The sequence below is a fragment of the Podarcis gaigeae genome (genome assembly GCF_964106915.1).
Source record: "Podarcis gaigeae genome assembly, chromosome: 5".
Classification (NCBI taxonomy): Eukaryota; Metazoa; Chordata; class Lepidosauria; order Squamata; family Lacertidae; genus Podarcis; species Podarcis gaigeae.
The window spans coordinates 57,620,807-57,643,013 of record NC_139681.1 but is presented as its reverse complement, the minus strand read 5'-3'; the positions used below and the strand labels follow the sequence as shown (position 1 = coordinate 57,643,013).

Sequence of the window (22,207 nt, the reverse complement as noted above, 5' to 3'; positions counted from 1 at the left end):
GGGATCACTAGATCACAAGCAGGGGAATCCCAAGTGAGCCACACTGATCCCTGTGTTTGCGAAAGAGTGATCAAAGCTTTCTAAGGAGCCACCAACTCACGTTGAGCAAGCCAGTCTCCTGGCTCCCAAACAGAAGAGTGTGCCGTGGTGGCCATACCAGGAATCTGACCCCCACCCCACCCACTTACATTGCCGCTTCCATGGCAAAGGGGTTGCGCCTCCCATCTGACATCCCCACAGCCCAACCTCCCTGCGCGGTTTCACCCTTTTAAGACATCCGCCCCCTCCCCACCAAGTAAATGCTCATTGTGCTTTGTCCTATAATGAGGCCGAGGGACCCAGCGGCAGGCATACACACCCCATTGTGCCATTTAGGGTTCCCCATGGTTCAGGGCGCTGTGCGGCATTTCACAAGGCCTGCGTAATGAGGCCGGGCGCTGACAAAGAACCATTGTGGGCCTTGGCCCGCCCGCCCGCCCGCCCACCAGGCAACTTTTCATCTGTCCCCGGGAGCAGCTGTAATTAGATTTCCCCCTTGGTGGCCTCTTCACTGAGGGGACGGCAGGCCCAGATTGCCAGGTGGCTCTGGAGGGGAGGAAGCCTAATGGTCCCCCAGGTTGCTGTGGTGGGGAGAAACGGTCAATGGCTGGCTAGAGGCACAGGTGACACTCCTCTGCGATATTTATGGAGGGCTGGTGGTGGTGGAGGAGGGTGTTGACCTAAGGCTTGCCAGTTTCTTCAAAGCTCCCTTCTCTGCGGACAGACCACCTCCCTGCCAAGCCCAGAGACAGGAGTCTCTCTCCAGCTTAGCTTTTGCATTACTGCTATACACAGGGATCCGTCTATTCTGCTAACTCAGGATGCAATATCCAGCTCGGCATTGTCACTTGACACGTAACTGAACTATGGGACTCTCTCCAACAGGAGGCTGTGATGGCCACCACTTGGAATGGCTTTTAAAGACAACAGGAGGCAGTTGTGGATTCAATGCAAGTTGCTGGGAATTGCAGAAGGGGCGTGCTCTTGCCCTTGGGTCCTCCTTGCCACTTTCCTACAGCCACCTGCCTGGCAATTGTGAGAACAGGTTGATGGGCCTGCTCCAGCAGACTGTTCTTATGTTCTTGTGGCATTGCTGGGTATCTGCTAAGGTCCACATGTGAACAGGGGACCCGCTGCCAATCTCTGGAGGCTCCTGGACATACTGTTCCTCCTCCTTGTTGTTACTTTTCCTCCCCTCTTCAACCTCCTGAGCAGTGCAAAGAGCAAGAGCAGTCACTTCTGCACACTGAAGGCAATGGGAGAGGCAAGTCGTTGGGCAGCAAGAATTGCAGTGAGAAAGAGGCCTCGTTCAGGGGAGGGAGCTCACCGAGGGCATCAAATCCAAGGAACCAGCACTGAAGAATATGTGCAGTGTTCCCCAGCCTGGTTTTCACTAGATGTTCGGGATTACAATCCCCACCCGCCAAGATGGCCAAAGGTCATAGAATCATAGAATCATAGAGTTGGAAGAGACCACAAGGGCCATCAAGTCCAACCCCCTGCCAAGCAGGAAACACCATCAGACCACTCCTGACATATGGTTGTCAAGCCTCTGCTTAAAGACCTCCAAAGGAGACTCCACCACACTCCTTGGCAGCAAATTCCACTGTCGAACAGCTCTTATTGTCAGGAAGTTCTTCCTAATGTTTAGGTGGAATCTTCTTTCTTGTAGTTTGGAACCATTGCTCCGTGTCCGCTTCTCTGCAGCAGCAGAAAACAACCTTTCTCCCTCCTCTATGTGACATCCTTTTATATATTTGAACATGGCTATCATATCACCCCTTAACCTCCTCTTCTCCAGGCTAAACATGCCCAGCTCCCTTAGCCGTTCCTCATAAGGCATCGTTTCCAGGCCTTTGACCATTTTGGTTGCCCTCCTCTGGACACGTTCCAGTTTGTCAGTGTCCTTCTTGTCAGGTCAGGGATGATGGAAGTTGTATTCCACAACATCTGGAGGACACCATGTTGGCTGCTCCTGTTTTAGACTGTAATATCCATCAGCCCCAGTCAGCTGGGGCTGGCGGGTGTAACCCAAAACATCTGGATGGTTAAGGAAGGCTGATATACAGAGTACCAAGGGGCACAGCAAAGATGGAGCTGCTTACACAAGTGAGACACAAGAAAGGTACGTCAGCTGAGGGGCTTGTTCCTTGCAGCAGGACTAGCTAACCAGGACTAGCTAAGACAGCTTCGTTCCCGTGTATAGTTGGTGACTCTAGCTCTGAAGTGTAGCTGCACCTACCATGCATCTGCTCTTAAGGAAGAGCTCCCTGGCATATTTCAGACAGGGGTCTTTCCCAGGCCTACCTGAAGATGCCCAGGGTTGAACCTGGGACCTTCTGCATGGGAGGCAGATGCTATGTCACTGAGCTGAAGTCCTTCTTCTTGAGCTACATCTCTTCCTGATAGAATACATATAGGAATACTGGGCCTCCCTTTCTAACTCCTTTGGGTTCTTTTTGCTAGGCGGGCCAAGAACTGGTTGCAGTGGAAGGGGAGAGTTTGCAGAACGTGACCCACCAGCGAGCTGTGGACATCATCCGCCAGGCCTATCGCAACAAAGCCAAGGAGCCCATGGAGATTGTGGTAAAGGTGCCGAAGAGAGCCAGGTAATGCCGTGGACAAAGCGACATGTCTTGAAGAACGTGGCCAGTCCAGGCCTTCGAAGTGGCTGCAAGCCCCCATTGTCAGCAAAGGACCTGTTTATGATGGCTGCCTATTGCTCAGAAAGGTAGTGGTACCGCTGAAGCAAACTACTGGCTGGGTGAGTAAGAAGGGAAGCCACTTAGCAAGCAGGGGGCTTAAGGGAACATGTCAAGCTTCCCATTTCCGGAGTAGCAGCAGGGAAGCGCAGGTGCACCTATCACAGCCTCGACAGGAATCAGGTGTTCCGTTTCCAAAATCCACCAAGAAGATGCTTTCATGGGCAGCTGTAAGTGGGACAGCTGCAACCAGGACTAGTTGCTTTGCAACAAACTTCTTGCTGTAGTGAGCAGGCGTCAGAGTTGTTTTTGGCATATGGAACTTTCTACAGCTCTCATTCGATTGGAGGTTTTCAGATAGCAGGATATAGGGCTGGCACCTTTAAACCAGCCTGGCCACTTTTTGGACACTTGGCTAGTTCAGGTTGAGCACTTAGGCAATGGCACTGTTTTAACACATCTGAACATCCGTCTGCAAGTGAGTTGTGGATTTTCTTCTCTCCTTTTGGAGAGACAACCATCCAAGAGTCCACGAGATCATCAGTGCAGGAAACAGGGCTTAATATATTCACCCAACACTTTCTTCCGTTGAAACACAAATGCTAAATCCATAGAGAAATAACAGGCAGCAGTCCCAGTAGGAGACGTATAGCAAAGCAAGCTGGTGGTCACTGTTTCCATCTAGCCTCAGAGCCGCTCTGCAATGGCCATGATGTTGCAAGCCAGCAAAAAGGAAGACCCTCTTCTCTGAACTCCACGTGGGGAGGACCTACAGAGGCTCTCTAGCCGGGAATCCTAATGTCTGTTTCAAAGCACCCCCAGCTATTGCCTAATAGGGAAAATCTGCTAATGGAAAGGGATAGATCCATCCTCTTCTTATCCCTGAGCTGAAGTTGCTATTTTGGATCAGAGAGTGTCCATTTCCCAGGTGGATACATTCCCTATGGGGCATTTTTTAAAAGATGCTGCCACAAATGTTTTGCAAGCCACTGAGTGAAGGTGGCAATTGTGAACCAAGGTGCATTTGGACCCAGTTTTTATACAGCAACAAGAGGAAGGGTGTGCAAGTGCAAGACCACCAGCCCGCCCACCTCTGCTTCTCATCCATCATCAGAACCATTCTACCCTATCTTCATCCTTCCATGCTCCACTACCTTCACCCATCAAACCACCAGGTGGCTTTTCTTTAAAAACACAGAAGTGGCTTTGTCGTCGTCTTCTTTTTTTAATTCACACTTTTCTTTTGGTTTGTACAAGAAATTTACACAGCTTGGAAAATATACAATTTCAGAAATAAAAGTTTAAAAAAAAAGTAAAACACAAAGTGGTGCTAAAAAAAGGGAGGGGAAGAGAGGGATCAGGTAAGCAACAGTCACAGAAATAACATGCACCAAGCTTTTGCCTTTGGTCTAGTGTTGTGTGTCCCTGGCGCCAATCTCATGCACTCCCATAGCTATGGGCAGGAGAGTTAAGAATGACCGGGGTGGAAGTGGGCGGAGATGGCTTGTTCTCTCGGAATGCACAACAATCTCCCAAGTGAACGTGGAAGCCATAAACTCCCTTCTGCAAACAATCCAAAGTATCATACAGAGCTGGAATGCGTCCTCCCCAAATTCTTGAGTGTGCTCTTTCATTTTCTTGCATGCGGATAAACAGGAGGAACTGGAGCTAAGGCTAGGCCAGGCTGGCAGATATCAGGCAGTCCCTCCTCTAGCAATGGGGCTGTTATTTCCAAAGTGGCTTAAGCAGGGTGCTGAACTAGGCTGGGCTTTGGCTGCACTCTGGTCACAAGTCACTCAAGGAGAGGCTTCTCTGCTCAGCGCTTGCACAGCCAGAGGGACGGGGCTAAGAACATCTGACCAGCTTGGCAGGATGGGCACATCAAGGACTAGCTGCACAAAGGAGAACTCAGGGTGGTCAAGGAGAAGGTGGTGAGCCACTGTGGCTATCAGAGCCATGTTTGCTCTGCCATCTGGTTCTTCCTGCATTGGCTGAAATGATAACTCATTCCTGTTCCTAGTCCTCCTTGTTCAACTATACCCTGTTAACCCCAGGGATATGAAGTCAGCCTGGCTACATCTCTCCACCAGAGAGAGCTTTTCTCCTTTACAGGATATTCAGCCACACCCAGTCAAGCTCCTCTGGAAATTACTTTTCTGCACCCCAGAAGTCAAAACCCTGCTTCGCTGACCTTTTTTGCTCCTGGGCAAATATCGCAGGGTATTTGCAATGAAGCTCTTTTTGAAAACACTTTACCTCCAGGAAGCTAGTGGGCAGCATAAAGCTTAATTTAGCAGGGAAGGTTTCCACAGCAGGTATGGAGGTCATCGCTCTCCGCAAGTGGAGATGCTGCCCTCTGAAGAGCCGATCTGCAGAAAAGGTCCTAGGCTATTTGGATGTGAGAGTAGAGGGTGGGCATTTGGGCCGGGCTTTTTCCTCACTTCCAAAAGCAGCTTGAGTACAGATTTTTAAAGATGTGTGGGCTTGAGGGCACTGGATGGAGCAACTCTGGTGTTCAATTGCCTCCAAGCTAATTGCAACAGAAAGTGGACAGCTGGGTACTGCAAGATCAGAAAGGAAGGCTGGACTGAAAACAGGAACCAGGCATTAAAGAGAACCAGGATTCAAACTGAATCACATTTGGTTAGAAGCCATGAGGTGGAATGGAACTGAGACACCTGGAGAATGCAGGCATCTGGGAACAGTCAAGGGACACTGTCCATCAACTGACCCCATCCTTTGCTAACCTGGTGTCCTCCAGATATTTTGGACTACAACTCCCAACAGCCTTAGCCAGTGTGCCGGCTGAGGCTGATGGGAGCTGTAGTCCAAAATATCTGAAGGACATTAGGCTGGCAAATGATGGCCTACCCACATCATCCATGAGAACCAGAAGCCAGCAGGGCACTCTGCCAGCCAGGCCTGAAAGGAAAGCAATGGGGGTATCATGAGGACGGTGCTGCAGGCAGGCTCAAAGGCAGTACCACTGGGCCCTCAAACAGCTTATGGAGCCTGTAGGGAGTGGATACAGCTGGGCAGAAAAGCACAAGCAGGAGGAGGGCAGCCGGGGGTTGGGGGGAGACCCAGGCAGCAAGGCCAAACAAAAGGCACTCTCAAATCAGAGCTCCAGCAGGAGCGACAAAGGCAATTGGGGGTGGGGTGAAAGGACATTCCAGATCCCCATGCAGCAGGGTTCCCCCCGGGGGGGAGGGAGGAGTGGGACTGGCAAGTAACTCGGAGCCCTGGTACAAGACTCAGCAACCCCAAGCGAATGGGCAGGCCCTGCTCTTGTGCGGAGAACAAGAAATCCCCAGCTTACAACAAGAGGAGTTCAAATATCTGGGAATGTCCTATAAAAATAACTTGGGCATCATTGTTATTATATATTTACTTATACCCTGCCTATTTTCCATGACGGGACTCATCATGGAAGTGAGGATGGGGCAGGAATGCAGATGAACATCGTCTATAAAAATTCAGAGACATCGTCTATAAACTGTGACACGTTGGCTGTCCTGGTCCTGTTAAGGTTAGGGCACATGACAGGGCATCAGTCAGCCAATGCAGATGCCTGAGAAGCTTTGGCCTTTTAGTCTTCTTGGGGAGGTGCTGGGTGGGGGGGTGGCTCCTGCTTCCACAGCAGAGAGGGAGACTACTTTTCCTCAGCAAGCCTAGCACAGTGTCTTCCCACAATGCCTTGGGTGAGATCAGGCTAGGCCTGCATATCTTCTGTAATTCCACAAAATGGCTACCAGTCACATTTGCTAGATGCTACTTCCATACATCAGAAGCAGTTTGACACCGAATACCAGCTTTTTTTGAGGTGCGTGTGGGTAAACTGCAGGTGAGGGCTGCTAGGCTCATACGCTGCTTGTGAGCTTCCCTTAGGTATCTGGTTGGCCACTGTGGAAACATAATATTGGCCTTTGGTCTAACCCAGCAGAGCTCTTCTGAACGTTCTTTAGCACTGAAATAAGCACTAAATGTGGGACTAGAATTCAGCATCCTGAGAATCAATGTTGGGTCTTACCACTATTTATCACTCTTATTATTGCTGTCCTTATGACTATAAAAAAATAGCTTCTGTGGACCTTCAAGGCCTTACAAAACAACCTGCCCTTTACAACTACTGTAAGCAGCACAAATTATGCAAACAAAGCGCATGTGTGCAAGTTTGCTTAATTTGTACAACTTGTCAGAATCACAGCATCTGGGGTTCTCTCGGTGGCTTTTGATTGTATGCCTCCTCCCGCCCCCCCAATTTAGATTCACTTTACCCAGCCCAGGACTGGGACAAAGGTCAAAAGAGCATCCTGTAAAATGCTTCTCCAGCCAGCCTAAAAACAGGCGATGCTAATTCCTTCCCATCAGTTAAGTGGATCAGGTGGCTGTCAGCAAAGCCACATCAGCCTAATTTCTAGCCAGGTGGTGGCTGAGGGCCAGTTGGGTCACTTCATACAGGTAGTGGCAGAAGAGAGAGCTTCCTGCCTTCACCGTATCTCCAGCCCACAGAACAGGAGGCAAAACAGTGGTAGCCATTTTCTACCACAACCAGCACCTTTGTGGGAGGATGAGGAGCATTAGGACCTAGAGGGCAGCTGCTTCCCCATGGGGAGGGGTGGGGAATGGAGGAGGAGGACAACATTCCAAAGGGCGGGCTTAGTTAGAGGTTAGTCCCATCTCCCTACAAGGCAGGTCTGGAAAATACTGACAAAATCCTTAGCAGCCTCTACCTCCCAGTGAAACTGCCTGGCTTCTGGTCCTTGTCTTATCTCACTGGCAGTGAAATCTGTTAAGCTGGTGGGGGTGGGCGGGAGTTCCCCAGACAAGTTAAGTAATGGAACAAGTGCTACCCAGTGGGATTCAGGTATAGCAGACTTCTCCCTCCACCACTGGTCCCAAGCTCACTCCATTCTCATATCCGATGGAGCACGCTCCCTTGTCTGCGGCCGCACAGCTTATTCACCAAGGCCTTCTTCATCCAGGCACGGTCAGATCTCGGTGGCGGCAATCTCCTCGAAGCAGATGCCTTCGCCCCCATGCATCTCGTACTCCTCCATGTCCCGGGCCTCGAGTTCGAGGCTGAGGTGGCGCAGCTGGCTCTCCAAGTCACGGTTGTGCCGGTACATCTGGATATAGTTGTGCTGCAGCTGCTTCTGGTAGCGGATGACCCTGTCCTTTTCCCCCTGCCAAGTGACGCGCTCGGCGTGGAAAGCTTCCCGCTGCTCCTCGCCGCGCCGGCGCTCGCACAGCAGCTCGGCGCGCAGCCGTTCGGCCTGGGTGCGCAAGCCCTGCAGGGTATCGGCTGCCTGGCGCTGGGCCTTGGCCTCGTCGCACTCGGCCAACAGGGGGCAGAGCTCCCCACCTGCACTGCGCAGTCCCTCCAACTCGTGCTCCAGCCGCCCCACCTTCTCGCGCAGCAGCTCCGCCTCGCTCTTGCGCCTGGCCAGCTCGTTGGCACACACCTCCAGCTCCAAGGACTTGGTGTGGGCCACTTCCTGCAAGCCCAGCACCTGCTCTTCACCAGCCTGCAGCTCAGCCCTTGCTTCCCTCAGCTGGGCCCTCAGAAGCACCAGCTCGTTGCCCCGCTGAGCCACCTCCGCCTGCGATTCCTTCAGCTGCTGTTTCAGTAGCGAGATCTCGCCAGACTTCTGGCATACCTGGTGGGAGTGAAACAAGATGCATCAGCTGACCTGGAAGATGCCATAGATTCTGACCCAGCAGAGCGAGAGGCATGGTTGGATTAAGAATGTAAGAAGAGCTCTGCTGGATCAGGCCAGTGGCCCGTCTAGTCATAGAAAAATCATAGACATCATAGTTGGAAGGGACCAAGGGGATCCCAAGCCCTGGTCTAGTCCACACCCCCTGCAATGCAGGAATCTTTTGCCCAATGTGGGGCCCTGAGATTAAGAGTCTCATGCTCTACCAACCGAGCTATCCCAGCATCCTCTTCTCACACCGGCCAACTAGATGCCTGTGGGAAACCTGCAAGCGGGACCCCTGAGCACAAGATTCCTCTCCCCTCTGGTGGTTTCCAGAAACAGGTATTCAGAAGGATTACAGCCTCCAGCAGTGGAAGGCAGAGCACACCCATCATGGCTAGTAACTATCCTTAGCCTTCTCCTCCCTGAAAAGGTAGCCTGCTGTCCTCGAGCCCAGGAGCAAAATCACAGCCTGCAGAACAGGAGCCGGTTAGATCACAGCGTAAGTGCATTTACAGCCTAGGGCAAGGATGGAAGAGACTGAAAGGGGAGTCCAATAATCTCAAGCAGGGTGAGCCCTGATACTCTGTCCCACCAAAGGCCAGGAATAATGCGCTCCTGTCAACAGGAAGATTTCCTCCACTCCCCCCACCCCAAAAGACCCAAACATCTCTGCTCGACATCTTCTGAACAGTGCCCAAAACGATGTGTTTTGAGGATTTGAGAGAGAACTAAAAAATATACCAGGGATTATTCCCAAGCCCATGGTGAAAGCTATACCAGCCTTCTTCAACAACCAGAGGCTGTTGGGCTCAAACTCCCATCAGTCAGCAGGGTGAAAAGTCAGAGATGATGGGAGTTGTTGTCAACTAACATCTGGAGCGTAGCTGGATGGGAAGGCTGCTCTGGAGTGTCCTCCAATTCAGCCAGAAAGGGATAACTAGTGATTGGGGGGGGGGGACTTCCCTGTATAGACTAAAGGCAGGTGTTTAAAGACTTCTAAGGGGAAATAAGGCAAGAGGGAACCTCCAGGATCTCTGAAAGCAGCACAGCCAGCCCTCTGCTAGCGGTGCAACCTTGTGCGCTATGCAACTTTCAAACCTGGGGGCGGGGGAGCCAGGGGAGCCCCTCTTTCCCGCAGCCTGGGCTCACCTCCCATTTGGTCTCTTCCAAGCGGGGCCCCAGCTCCGTGTGCTCTCGCTCAAAGGAGGCGCAGCGCTTCTCCAGCAGCTCCCGCTCGGCCAGCAGCTGTGCAAAGTCCTCCTGGAGTTTCTTCTTCTCCTGCTGCAGCTGGAAGATCTGGAGCTGCAGCACCTGCTGGCTGCGCTGGGCCTTCTGCGCTGACTGCTGGAGCTTGGCGGTGTAGCCCTGCCGCAGCTCTTCCATCTCTTCCTCGCAGCGCCTCTGCTTCTCCTCGTACACCTGGAAGGAAAGCACCCATTTTCATCAACCCCCAGGTCACTCCTTGCATTAGGAAAGCTCTGCCACCACTTGCAGCTTCTGTGTTTTAATTCAATTGGCATCAACGTTCCAGAATTTCCACTACCCCTCCCAGGAATCAGACCTGTCAAATTTCAGGCAGGTGGGAGGAGGGAAACAGTCCCTGTTTTGCATACTTTTTTTAAGGCTGATAAATAGCTCTTACCATTAAGAATTTTCTCCTAATGTTTAGCTGAAATCAGCTTCCTTGCCATTTCCACCCATTGGTGCAAGTTCTGCCCTCTGGAGCAACAGAGAACACATCTGTTTCTTGATCTGAGTGACAGCCCTTCTGATAGTCAAAGGCAGCTATCATGTCTCCCCTTAAATTTCTCTTCTCCAGGCTAAACACATCCAGCTCTTTCAACCATTCTTCATATGACTTGGTTCCTCCACATCTCAGCATCCTGGTTGCCTTCCATGGAACATTCTCCAGCTTGCCCGTATCCCCCTTAAAACATAGCGTCCAGGACTGCATGCACTAGTCTAGATTCAACTAGCGCACAATAATGAAACTATCACATTTTGTGCTCTGGATACTACGCTCCTGATCACACATCCTAGTCAGCATGGGAGGTGATGTAGCCAACCACTGGGTCTCAACAGAAAGATTACAATAATAGCAGCCTGCAAGCACCCAAAATTACAACTAATTCACCTAGATGATAACAAAGTGCAAACTGGGTTCCAGGAACAGATTATTATGCTGTCTGGAAAAGCAAGATGACAGACTGGAAACATTTGTGAAATCATGACTCTGGTAACATGACACACAACAATGCTCCTTTATTAGATTATGTAGACCTTATTTATGATTACTCATTTTTGTCCGTCACAATAGGATGCTGTGAGACAAACAGTTGGAGAACTTGTTAATGTCATAGTACGGAAGCTGCCAAGAAGGGGAGTGGCAAATCTGCACACTGGAAACCAAGTTATGCTGCTAATTCCTGCAAGGACGAGTTTCCAGCATGCAGTGCTGCCAGCCTACTCAACATTGACAACACACTGCACCTTGAGATAGGCAGTGTACCCCTTTCTGCCTTGAGGTGAATTTAACCTAATTGTGCCACAAAGGAGCTCCCAGTTGCTTGACGTTATTGGAGATGAACCTGCCGGTTCCTGCCCTACAGCAACTGCCTCATGAAAGCTGCCTGGTAAAACGAGAAGCTGCTGCCTCTCCAAACACCAACAAAGGCAGTCCCACAGTAGAAGCAGCCTTTCAAAAACCAAAGAAACCCTCTCCCTGGTGAGAAACACGAGCGCTCCCCTTGCTGCATCAGACCTGCCTGCATTAGGAGCAAGCGAGCAACCCCGAGCAGCTTACCTGGCAAATGGCCACCTCATTCTCGTCCAAGCTCTCCCTCAGGTGCTGCAGCTCGACCTCACGCTCCCGCAACTTCTCCTCAAGTTCATGAATGAGGAGGGCTTCATCCGCTCCGCTGTGCACAGGTGAACGGCCCCCGCAGGAGCCGCTGTCGGAGGAATGGTGGCCCCGGCCGCTCAGAGAGCCCGTACTCTTGCTCGACGACGAGCGGCCGCTGTCCGAGTTTGAAGGCCCCGTGAGGCCACGCGAACTGCCTCCTCCGCCGCCGCCACCATCCAGGGTGATGTGGCCCATGGAGATGCTGACTGGCTCCATCTGCTGGCTGCATCCAGTACTGTAGGTGGGGAGGCTCGAGAGGGAGTTGCGCCCCGAGTCCGACATGGTCCCTGAGTGAGAGCTGGTTCGGCAGCTCAGGGAGTTGTGCTTCTCGGTGCTGCCCGCAGGGACGCCGCCAAAGAGCTGGGCAAGACTAGCTTGGCTCTCGGAGAGCACAGAGGCACCGGGACGCAGAGCCAAGTGCCCCTGCAGTGGGCCATTGCGGTTCTTGGGCATGACTGGCTTGAAGGCCGTGGGGCGGATAAGCGTCTTCTCCATGGCCTGAAAAACAGCACACAGGCACAGGATTGCTAGGGTGGAAGTTGATACCAGAAGGTTAAATCAATGGATAATGAACCCTCTCCGCCTTATCACACTTTGGGCAGACGTGTACTCCATATATCACAAGAGAGGTAATGGGCCTTGTCTAATCTCAGTCAAGATTAGAAGGGCTGTTTCTGGACAGGATGGACCTACCTGCCTTCTCCTCAGCTGTCACAACCCTCTCCTAAGCTACGGTGCTACTTGTAGTAACTGATGTGGTGCGACTCTGGTTGCCCTTTTTTAGCTGATACAGACAAAGGCAAACAGGAACACCATTTAGCAACATGGATAAGAGAGCTCATTAATAGTTGCCCCTACCGTGGATGAACCATAATCCCCAGCTTTCATTTTAAAATAAAGATGGCGTTTCTGGCATTTGTAGAAGCTGAGTTATGAGCCAAAATGTAGAGACACTATTCTGCTTATTTTGTGGGTTGTGAGAAACTAACCTGCTCCCTCTTTCGGTGCTTTAATATGCCCCTGGAAAAATTCCTGCAGAAACCCATGGACACCCTACCATGGTTTTGCCTTAGCTGCATACACCTTCCTGGGTTTAAATGGGTAACATTATAGGTGCACTGAGAAGGGTCAACTCCTGTGTTCAGTATGCATTTCTCTCAAGACAGAATCAGGATAGAGATGCACAATGGAGGAAGAGGATCCTTATTAGCCTTTTGACAGGGCTGAGGAAACATTCATCTGCTAGAATAACTCTCCACAGCATGGTGCCCTTCAGGTAATTTAGGACTACAGCTCCCATCAGCCCTAGTACAGCATATCCAATGGTCATCCAAGGGATGATGGGAGTTGTAGTCCAAATAATCTGGAGGGCACCAGATAGGGGAAGGCTGATCTCGAAAGACCAGCATGTTCTGCCCAAAGCACGCTCTCTACTTACCTTCTCAAGTTTCCCCGAGACAGGCACCAACTTTGGGGGTGGTCCGCGGATGGTGCCAACTCGGGGCTTGTCATCCTGCAGGTCTTCCGTGTCACTACAGGGGCTGATGGGAGACACCTCTTCGGCCCAGTCCTCTTCGCTTACGTAAGCATAGCTGCTCTTCTTGGTGGGAAGTCCATGGCACAGGGGCTCTTGGGAACCAGCCCCGCCAGGCAGGCGGAAAGGGCCAAACTCTGTCGTGGCTTTGTGGCAAGGCCGGCCGGAGATTAGGCTGCTGACACTGCCCATGGCTGCAGGGGACGGGCAGGCACTCGTGTGGAGCTGGGCAGCCCCTTCAGAGGCGGACTCAATGGAGATGGGCAGGGTCTGCACTATGGCCATGATGTCCGATGGAGGGGCTTTGCACGTGGTCTGAAAGAGAGAAGGGATTGGCTGCTAAGAACATGACCAGGAAATCACTACATCAGCATAAGCAGCCTCTGACGCAAGGGTCTGTTCTCAGAGTTGGTTCTCCTTTGAGGAGAAGAAAAAGAAGGCCTCGCCTGGGAGTGAAAGCACTGACCACTGAGGAATCGGACCACACAAAGGAGCCCATCAGCTCCCAACCTCCACACTCTGCCAGGCCAGAGGTCAATGGGAAAGGTTCCTTTGAGCTGCTATGTGGGGAGACGATCAAAGGGGGCTTAGGGGAGAAAGAGAAGCCTTGGCAGCAAAGAGGGAAAAGCAAAATCGAAAACAGGCCAAGGAGCAGAGTTTGTGTTCCATAGTTCATTTACACTGGAAAAGTTAAGTCAGTCTCTTTCCTGCCAGGGAAATACTGGCATTCAGAAAATCCCACTCTAAAAGCAACTCAAATTCCCCCAATATCACTGCCAGGCAATGATATTTAAGGTTAAAGGTAGCTTCCAAAACACAAAGGAGGAGAGATCTCCCTTGCAGAGCAGGTCCAGAGCCTACCTTGCACTTGTGGAGAAGGGTGTTTTGCTTCCTGGTCTCCATCAAGCCAGGATGACTCGCAGGAGCTATTATGTCCGGTTGTAAATTTATGCTCTACATATATAAACTAGTCCTGGAAGAATCAGCAGCAGTTACGTCCACTGCTTTCCTGCCCCACTGCAAAATACACCAGTGTGTATGTGGGGAGTGCCCTCTCAAGCTTTCTCTACTGCACAGAGAAGTGGGAAAGTCCTCACCCAAGATTCAGCACACTTAGAGTGGGCAGGAGTGATAAGAAAGCTGCAGAACGTACCTGCCATACCTTTTTACATAACAGCAGGGACGTAGGAACCACTATCATTTAAAGGCCACCTTTGATTGTGTTCAAAGAGTTTCAAAGGCTGGAAGGGAACTGGAGGGAGACCAGAGTGCCAACTCTTTCCACAGAGGCAGGCTTCCTATCGAGCAGAACCTGCGGCCTTGTAGCTGTTGTTGGACTACAAATCCCATCAATCGGCTATGCTAGGCAGGGCTGATGGAAGTTGAAGTTCAACCACAGGTTCCCCATCCCTGCTTTAGAGTTCCCACGCAATACTATGTTTCAGAGGCGCAACAACCCACTTGCCTAGGGCAAGTAGCAACAGCCCATGAAGTGCAAAGCCTCTCTCACAGCTAGAAAGGCTGTGTGTCTTTTCTGGCCCTTGAATCTAGGAGAGACAGCTGGGATATTGTTTGTTCCATCCAGGATGGGCATCCTGGCTGCCTCTCCTTGCTTCCAAGAGCCAGGACAGCCAGCTAGAGCTGCCTGCCAGTCTCCATGGAAAATGCCCATTGCCCAATTGCTTTTCCAACGTGGATTTCTTTTGCACGCCTCTTCCTTTCTGCAGCTGAAGCTGGGAGCTCCAAGCAGATCTGCAGACAACCACCCTGCTAATGCTGCACAGAGGGAAACGACTAGCCTGCCATTTATACATACGGCTTCTGTTAATCCTTCCGGGAATTGCATGTGATTTCCCCCCTTCCGTAAGAAGCAGAACATGCTTCGTGTTCGGTTTAGGAGGTACTGTAGTCAATGGGGAAGCCATCCACCTAGAACTGATAGGGGAGCTGGGGTGGAAGGAAGCAGAAGGATTCCGGGAGGCAATTTCTCCGCCATGCCACCAACGGAGAAGAGCCATGGGGGAGGGAAGCCCAAGCACAGCAGCACCTCCCCGCTCTCGGCTTCCCTCTCCCTTCGCTTCTGTCCGCAGAGCAGATTTCCTTTTTATAACCTGCCCTCTGTGCTGTGCTTTAAATAGAAAGCGCCTGTGTCTCCCGCTCCTGCCAGCAGTTCAGGATCACTGAGCGGAACTAACTCGCATTTATTCCAACCCTAGGCACTAGACCAGCCCCTGCTCAGCTCCCATCTTGGGCAGTGCATGAGTACATGAGCATTTTTTTTAGAAAAGCAGAGGGGAATTGGAAGCGGAGAACGACTCTAATAGAACAGGATCTACAACAGGAGAAAGACCTCAAAGGTAATACTTTGGCCTTGTTTTCCTTGCTTACCACAAGCCTTTGGTCTTGCGTAATGAAAGGCAGGCTCCCCAATGCTCCCCAGCGTAAAGGGATTTATGCTTCACTACAATGTTTCAGAGAGCATCAACATGCAAAAGACTCTACCCTTGCTCACAGATTTAAAGGGTGTTGAAGGGAACAATTGCCAGATTGAGATGCCCAGATTACAGTCTATAAATTCATGCAAAGAGATCAGAAATATCCAAGCCCAAGACAACTACAGGTTGTGGTGTGTGTGCCTTCTGTGTGCTATCATCAACTCAAACATTCCTGATACAGCAACAAATCTAAGAGGGACAGAAACCACTGTTATAACTTTTGCGTTGCCATGTTTGAAATCCAGCTGCTCAGGCAGTGAGATGTGAATCGGAGGCATGTGAATGAGGTGAGAGAGCGGCTGAATGAACGGTGGCCACAGGTGCTACTGACTAACAAGTGAAAACATATGCAACACATTTCTGTTAGTTCTTCACACCAGAAAGCAGCAAGATTATAGTAACCGAGGTTGTGGGATTTGCACTCACAAAAATCTTCAGACAGGCACAACTGTTCAAAATTGATTAAGTACCAACAATGTGGCCAGTGCAGTACAGAATATACCAGTGGCAAGGTTAGGAAAGTGGCATGAGATTGGGGGAAGTCAGGTGAACCTAAAGGTGCAGTTAAGATCAGGAAAATTACATTGCTGAAGGAGCAGATATTGAGATGAAGGAACTTAAGGAATGAGAGATGTGTGATGAACAGAAAATAGAAAGATGCTCCAAGTACGGGATTCACAGCATGGCAAAACGATGTAATGCAAGAACAGGAGGGAAGTAAAGGTACAATGGAAAGGATTCACTTTCAGGGGTAACTTCTGCTGCATCCTACCTGGCTACATTTTTGCACAAAGTGAGCCGAATGCAAAACAAAAAACATCCTTTTAAAACTTCTTCTAAAAGAAGCCAAAGCAGCTAGCTGTAAGAAAATGTTCCCAAACCACTTTGGCTTGTTTGTCTGGCTGACAATCTCATAGCCCTGTGATTTTGTAATGACTGCAAAGAATTTTAGATGACTGAGAATCTGTTCTCCTATTCAGCAAAAGGGCTGGGGAGAGGGGTGTATATGGAATAAGCGAGGCCACTGCAGGAGGAAGACCATCACTATCAGATCTTCTCAGGAAGTTCTTTCCAGTACACACACTTCAGGAGTACTTCCTGACAACTTCTACTTCCCCCGATTGTTAAAAAAGAAAAAAGCAAGCCCAGCGCTGAGTCATGGGATGGGCCTTTGCTCCCAAACCCCACATTCCAGATGCATTTGTACAGTCCATGCGAATACGAATTAGATCACGATCTCTGTTTGTATATTCTGCTTCTGTTAAGTGGGGCTTTCAGAGAACTTGGATGTTTTGGCAAAGAGGCAATGAAAGTGCTCAAGGAAGGAGGGAGAGATTTACAAAACAGAGGTCAGAAAAATGTGAGTCAAGTTCCCCAACATTTTTCCATAGCAAAGAAGACTGGAAAGTTGTGCCTTCAAAGAAAAAGAAAAACCTGGAGGAGGTAGTTAATAATATACAAGAACAAGTTTGAAATAATAACATACAGGGAAAAATTTAAAAGGAGAGACTGCTGCAGGAAGAGTTAACTCTAGTTTTTGTGAGGCCAAGAAGGGATGTTTCTGGGAACAAGGCCTTGAATTTTGAAAATTCAAGCACATAAGAAGGAGACTGAAAATAGCAACACAGTCTTGATACTGGCCAGCGCCCTTGTGTCAAATGGGAAAATTATATCAACAAGGAAATTGCAGTCAGAGCCTAATCCGTTTTACTCTTATATATGTTTTCATATTTAAGACATTTATATATTGCTTAATCATTCATGTTTCTAAGTGGTGCACCTAAAAACAAACCCCCGAAAATTAAACAATAAATTATGAAACATAGAATTGTAGACATGGAAGGAATCTCTAGGGTCATTGAGTCCAACCCCTTGCAATGCAGGAATCTCAACTAAAGCATCCATGACAGATGGCCATCTAACCTCTGCTTAAAAACCTCCAATGAAAGAGAGTCCACAACCTCCCAAAGGAGTCAATTCCACTATTGAACAGCTCGTATCATTTATCAAAAAACTGAACACTACCTTAAAATGCCCCCTGAAACAAGGAGGTCTTAGTCATGAGCCTGAAGTTCAGCAAGGAGGGTGCACCTCTCATGTCAGGTGGCAAGGAATTCCACAGGCTACTACACCGAATGCACAGCTTCTAGTGGTTACAAGCGTTGCATCTGAACCACTCACCCATTGATCAAGCAGAAACACATAACCTAGGATTTCAGCCTTTCTGTGCAGTAAAGGTAAAGGACCCCTGACAGTTAAGTCCAGTCGCGAACAACTCTGGGGTTGCGGCGCTCATCTCGCTTTACTGGCTGAGGGAGCTGACGTTTGTCCGCAGACAGTTTTTCCGTGCACTACTTGCACTCAAAGGCTGCAGTGACATACACTTGAGCTGCAATCCTATGCAGTTAATTAAAAGGAACCAAGGTGGTGGGAGGGGAGAAGGAGAAAACAGCTCTCTGTTCTCTTCCACAACCATTCACTGGCACTGTGCAGAGCATGGAAAAGCTTTTTAGAAGCAAGGTGCCGAGGTGGGGATATGGTTTGTGAGGAACAGTAGACAATCTGCAAAAAGTCACAGCTCAGCTCCATTTCTCTAACCCAAAGCTTGGGAACACAAACTCAAGTATGGTTCGATTCCAAATAGTTTGCCTTAACAACACCATCATATCTGCAGAAGTACAAGAAAGGTTTGTTCTTATTTCCACCCTGCCAGTGCATTTCCATGGGCACCATAAGCCTCACTTTGAAACCTGACTCTAGTGTTGCCTGCCCAGGCACTTCTTTGGCTTAATCAAGGAGGAGGAAGAAAGAAAAATTTGGTGGGGGGGTTGAAGCCCACCTGCCCCCAGTTCCATCCAGGCCCACTGGCTGTCCACCTTGCCCATAAGGCTTCCAAACTGCAACAGGGAATTTCTGAATCTGAATTCCAGATTGCTGAAAATGAACACATTGCTTTGTGCACATGCTGCGGTGAGGGACCATTGCTTAGCGGCAGAGCACATGCACTGCATCCAGAGGTTTCCATGTTCGGTCCTTGGCCACTCCAGTTAAAAAAGGGGATGGGGAAAGACCTCTGCCTGAGTACCTGGAATGCTGCTCCCAATGAGAGTACACGATACTGGGCTATGTGGACAGACAGACCTCATATACATTTTAGCTCCATGCTCACACTTTCACTACTGTCAAGCAGAATCACAAGTGCAGAAAGTATTGCTGCACTCCAATGCTGCTTGAGGGCTTCCTACAGGCATCTGGTTGGCCATTGTGAGAACAAGATACTGGATTAAATGGGCCTTTTGCTGGATCCAGCAGGGCTCTTCTTACGTTCTATACATAGCTGTCAACTTTTCCCTTTTCTTGCGAAGAATCCTATTCGGAATAAGGGAATTTCCCTTTAAAAATGGGAAACGTTGACAGCTATGGTTCTATATAAGCATGCCTTTGGCTAAGGCCTTTAAAAAACAAAAAACAAACCCCCGATTGTGGATGTCCCAGTAGAGGAAGCAATATGGACAGCTCAGCTCCCAGTCCAGATGGCATAAATAATAAGATAGCAAATAATTAAGCTGCAGAGTCTAGAGCTGTGGAGCTGGAATTCCCAAGTGCCCACAGGAAATTGTTCAGGGCAGATGGGGAGCTAAGGGGCTAGATGAATGGCCACAGAAACACCATTTGCACTTGAGGCAGCGAACACCAGAACAGCATCCATGTCCTTCCCAGTTAGCTTAGGCTTCCTATCCATAGACAAGGGATTATTCTGTTCCTACTGCAAGCCGGCACAGACTAGTTTATAAAGCTGCCAGATTTTAACTCAAAGGTAGCTGCATGGCAGGCTTAACGCAATTCAGCGTTGGCTACAATTTGCAATTGGAATCTATTCAAGAGAGAAAGCAATTTCGAAGAGGAAAATAGCCTACAGAGCCTGCAACAGCACAGACAATGAGCTGCCCGTATGGGCCAGATCAGAGATGATGCAAAATTCATCTGCTGCCTGCTGCAGCACAGCCAAAAAATTAGGGAATGTTCCACAAGTGTAAATGGCATTAACTTTGGTTAAAGAATACCCTTCCTACTCAACAGGTAATAAGAATAAAATGTTTTCTTATCCACCCTTCACCATAAAGTCCCAGGGCGCCTTAGAGCATGTTAAAAATATGATTTAAAAATCAGATCAAACAATTTACAATCAAAAGAATAGGTTGGGTTCTAAAAACATGCATCTCAGGTGTCAAAGGCATCTTCAGCATATGGTAAAACCTTTATAATCTGATGTACCTCTATAGGGAAGGAATCCCACAGCTTAGAGGCTGCCACAGAAAATACTCTCTTCCAGGTCACCACCTCCCTCACCTCTGAGATAGGAAGATAAGAACTGCTGCCTTATACAGAATCAGATCATTGGCCCATCTAGCTCAGTACTGTATACACTGACCAGCAGCAGCTCTCCAGAGTTTCAGGCAGGAAGTCTCTCCCAACCTGGAGATTCCAAGGATTGAAGCTTGGAGCCACTACATGGCCCTGGGGGTGGCAGATCTACCAAGAGGAACCCGATCTGTTGATCTTAACACCTGAGAGGGCCTCTAGGGAACGAAGCAATCTTTCAGGTATTTTTGGCCTCAGTCAACTAAAGCTTTAATCCAGGGATAAGGAACCTCCAGACAGGGGACCAAATCTGGGTCTCCAGGTCTTTCCATCTGACCCTTGAGACTCTCCTCAAGCTACATAAATGCCAATGCCCGTTGTGTCAGTGGCCCTGCTCCACCCCATCCTTGAGTGCTTTTGCTTGGCTGGAATGTGTCCTTGAACTGTGACAATGCCTCTTATTTGCCTAGATGGAGAGGCAGGTGTAGAAACCTCTGAATTGCGCGCCTATTGTGTGGAGGAAGGAATCACACCTGTTGCTCCATCCACTTGTTGCCCCCAGCTACACCCACCGTAGGTATGCCCCCCAGAATGCTGCCTATGAGGGAATATGGCTCCCCAGGCTGAAAAATGTCCCCCAGCCCTGCTTGAAACGCTGAGCCATGTTTTTAATATTCAGTTGGAAGCCGCCCAGAGTGGCTGGGGAAACCCAGCCAGATGGGTGGGTATAAATAATAAATTATTATTATTATTATTATTATTATTATTATTATTATTATTATTATTGAACCCCATCCGGTAATCTGGCCAGTGCATTTTGGGCCAGCTGAAGTTTTTGAGTCATCTTCAAGGGCAGCTCCATGTCGCATGTGCTGCAATAATCCGATCTGGAAGTTACCAGGGCATAGATTGTGCAGTGGCCAAGTCGTCTCTGTCCAAAAGTGGCCTGCTGAGCTTCCCATCAAGTGAAATAATGAAGCAGGGCGTTAAATGTTTAACAAGATTCTGAAAGGGAATGGAGATGGGGCTCTGATAACCAAATTTATCAAGATCAGAGAGCCAGAGTCTTCTGCCTGATAGCGAAGTCCAACCTCCTCACAGCGGGGGCTGAGCCATTTTTGTGCAGCCTGAAAACACTGGTTGAAATTCTCAGAACGCTAAGCTTTCCTTTTTCCGATAGCTTAGCCTCCATGGCTGAGAGAAGATAGAAAACATAAAAGTGTTTCCGTAATAGCTCACAAAAGCAGAATGAAAGAACCCACCTAACATGATGTTTCCTTAATCTCCTCACAGGATTGGAGAGAACAAAGAGTTTTGAGCATGCGAGTTTCTCAACCATCCCAAATAGTTGAAAAATGCCATGGCTCAGTGACAGAGGACATGACCTGCACGCAAAAGATCTCATATTTAACTCCCAGCATCTCCAGCTACAAGGTCCCAGGTAGAAGGACATCTTCAAGACTGCTACACAGAGTAGTTCAGGGATGGGAGAGAACCTCAGGACCAGGAGACAATGAAACACCCAAGTCTCCCTACCTGAGTCTGACCCCTTAGGATCCTCCCCATGCTACATTCCCTCCCTATCCTACCCACCCCTCTCTGCTTAGGGCCAGCCCTGCCGTTAGGCATGGTGAGATCACTACCTCAGGCAGTAGAAATCCCTGAGGCAGCATCGCCATGGTTACCCCACCAGCGTCAGAAGTGGTAGGGCACACAACAGACAGAGGCAGTAGCAGTGGCAGGTATGGTGGGGGTGGGAGTGGTGGCAGCAGCAGGGCAGCACTTCCCATATTGCCTCAGGCGGCAAAATGGGATATGCCACCCCTGCCCCCTGGCTGAAATGTGAACTCCCTAGTAATGCCCCCTGCTTGCATTGGTATACAATGGAGGGAGGACAAAGGGGGGGTGTGGGTGTGTGGTGATACAGAATAAATAAGAAGAAACTAGGCTACCATATAAAGGTAAATTTTACACTAATTTCTCTGTCCACTTTTGCAGCTGGCCCCACCCCACATGTAGCCCCCAGAAGACATCGCTGGCCTTGGATTCCCCGCCCTCAAAGTAGACAACAGGGAGCCAGAAGGAGCAATGGTCCGACACAAAGGCAGCACCCTCTATGTCCATATGCCACTGGCAATTTGGGATTATTTTAAAGGAACTCCCCCCCCCCCCGTCATTTAAATGACAGGCACAACACAGAGCTAAACTAGGTATCCATATGTTTATTCACCCATTTGCCTTTAAAGTCTTACTTTTTGCACCAAAATGAGCGCATGAAGAACAACAAAGGCCCCCATCCTGTCTTAACTCACCATATTCAGCCACTTAAAGCTGTTTGCCTCTCACAGCCTGACTCACTTCTGGTATCCAAGCCAGGCTGATGGAAAACAGTTTAAAGCAGTCAAGCATAGCATGGCATAGCAAGGCAAGGGACAGGTTTCGTTCTGCTCCCCCTGACACTCGTGTTG

General features: G+C 49.5%; 2 protein-coding genes across 9 annotated transcripts in view; one reads left to right on the top strand and one right to left on the bottom strand.

Moving 5' to 3' along the window:
• The window catches only part of PDZD7 (PDZ domain containing 7), a 29,848-nt gene extending 23,013 nt beyond the window's left edge, over positions 1 to 6,835 (top strand). Inside the window, exon 15 of the mRNA XM_083737931.1 lies at positions 2,506 to 6,835. Coding sequence (XP_083594057.1) covers positions 2,506 to 2,652 — 147 coding nt within the window. The 3' untranslated portion in view covers positions 2,653 to 6,835. The remainder of the gene's footprint in view (positions 1 to 2,505) is intronic.
• The window catches only part of LZTS2 (leucine zipper tumor suppressor 2), a 63,649-nt gene continuing 45,388 nt past the window's right edge, over positions 3,947 to 22,207 (bottom strand). For all 8 annotated transcript variants that reach the window (XM_083737955.1, XM_083737957.1, XM_083737959.1 and 5 more), the window contains 4 exons: positions 12,787 to 13,197; positions 11,250 to 11,846; positions 9,596 to 9,865; positions 3,947 to 8,401 (listed from right to left, as the gene is read on the bottom strand). In XM_083737955.1, the coding sequence (XP_083594081.1) occupies positions 7,733 to 8,401; positions 9,596 to 9,865; positions 11,250 to 11,846; positions 12,787 to 13,167 (1,917 nt within the window). In that variant the 5' untranslated portion in view covers positions 13,168 to 13,197 and the 3' untranslated portion in view covers positions 3,947 to 7,732. The remainder of the gene's footprint in view (positions 8,402 to 9,595; positions 9,866 to 11,249; positions 11,847 to 12,786; positions 13,198 to 22,207) is intronic.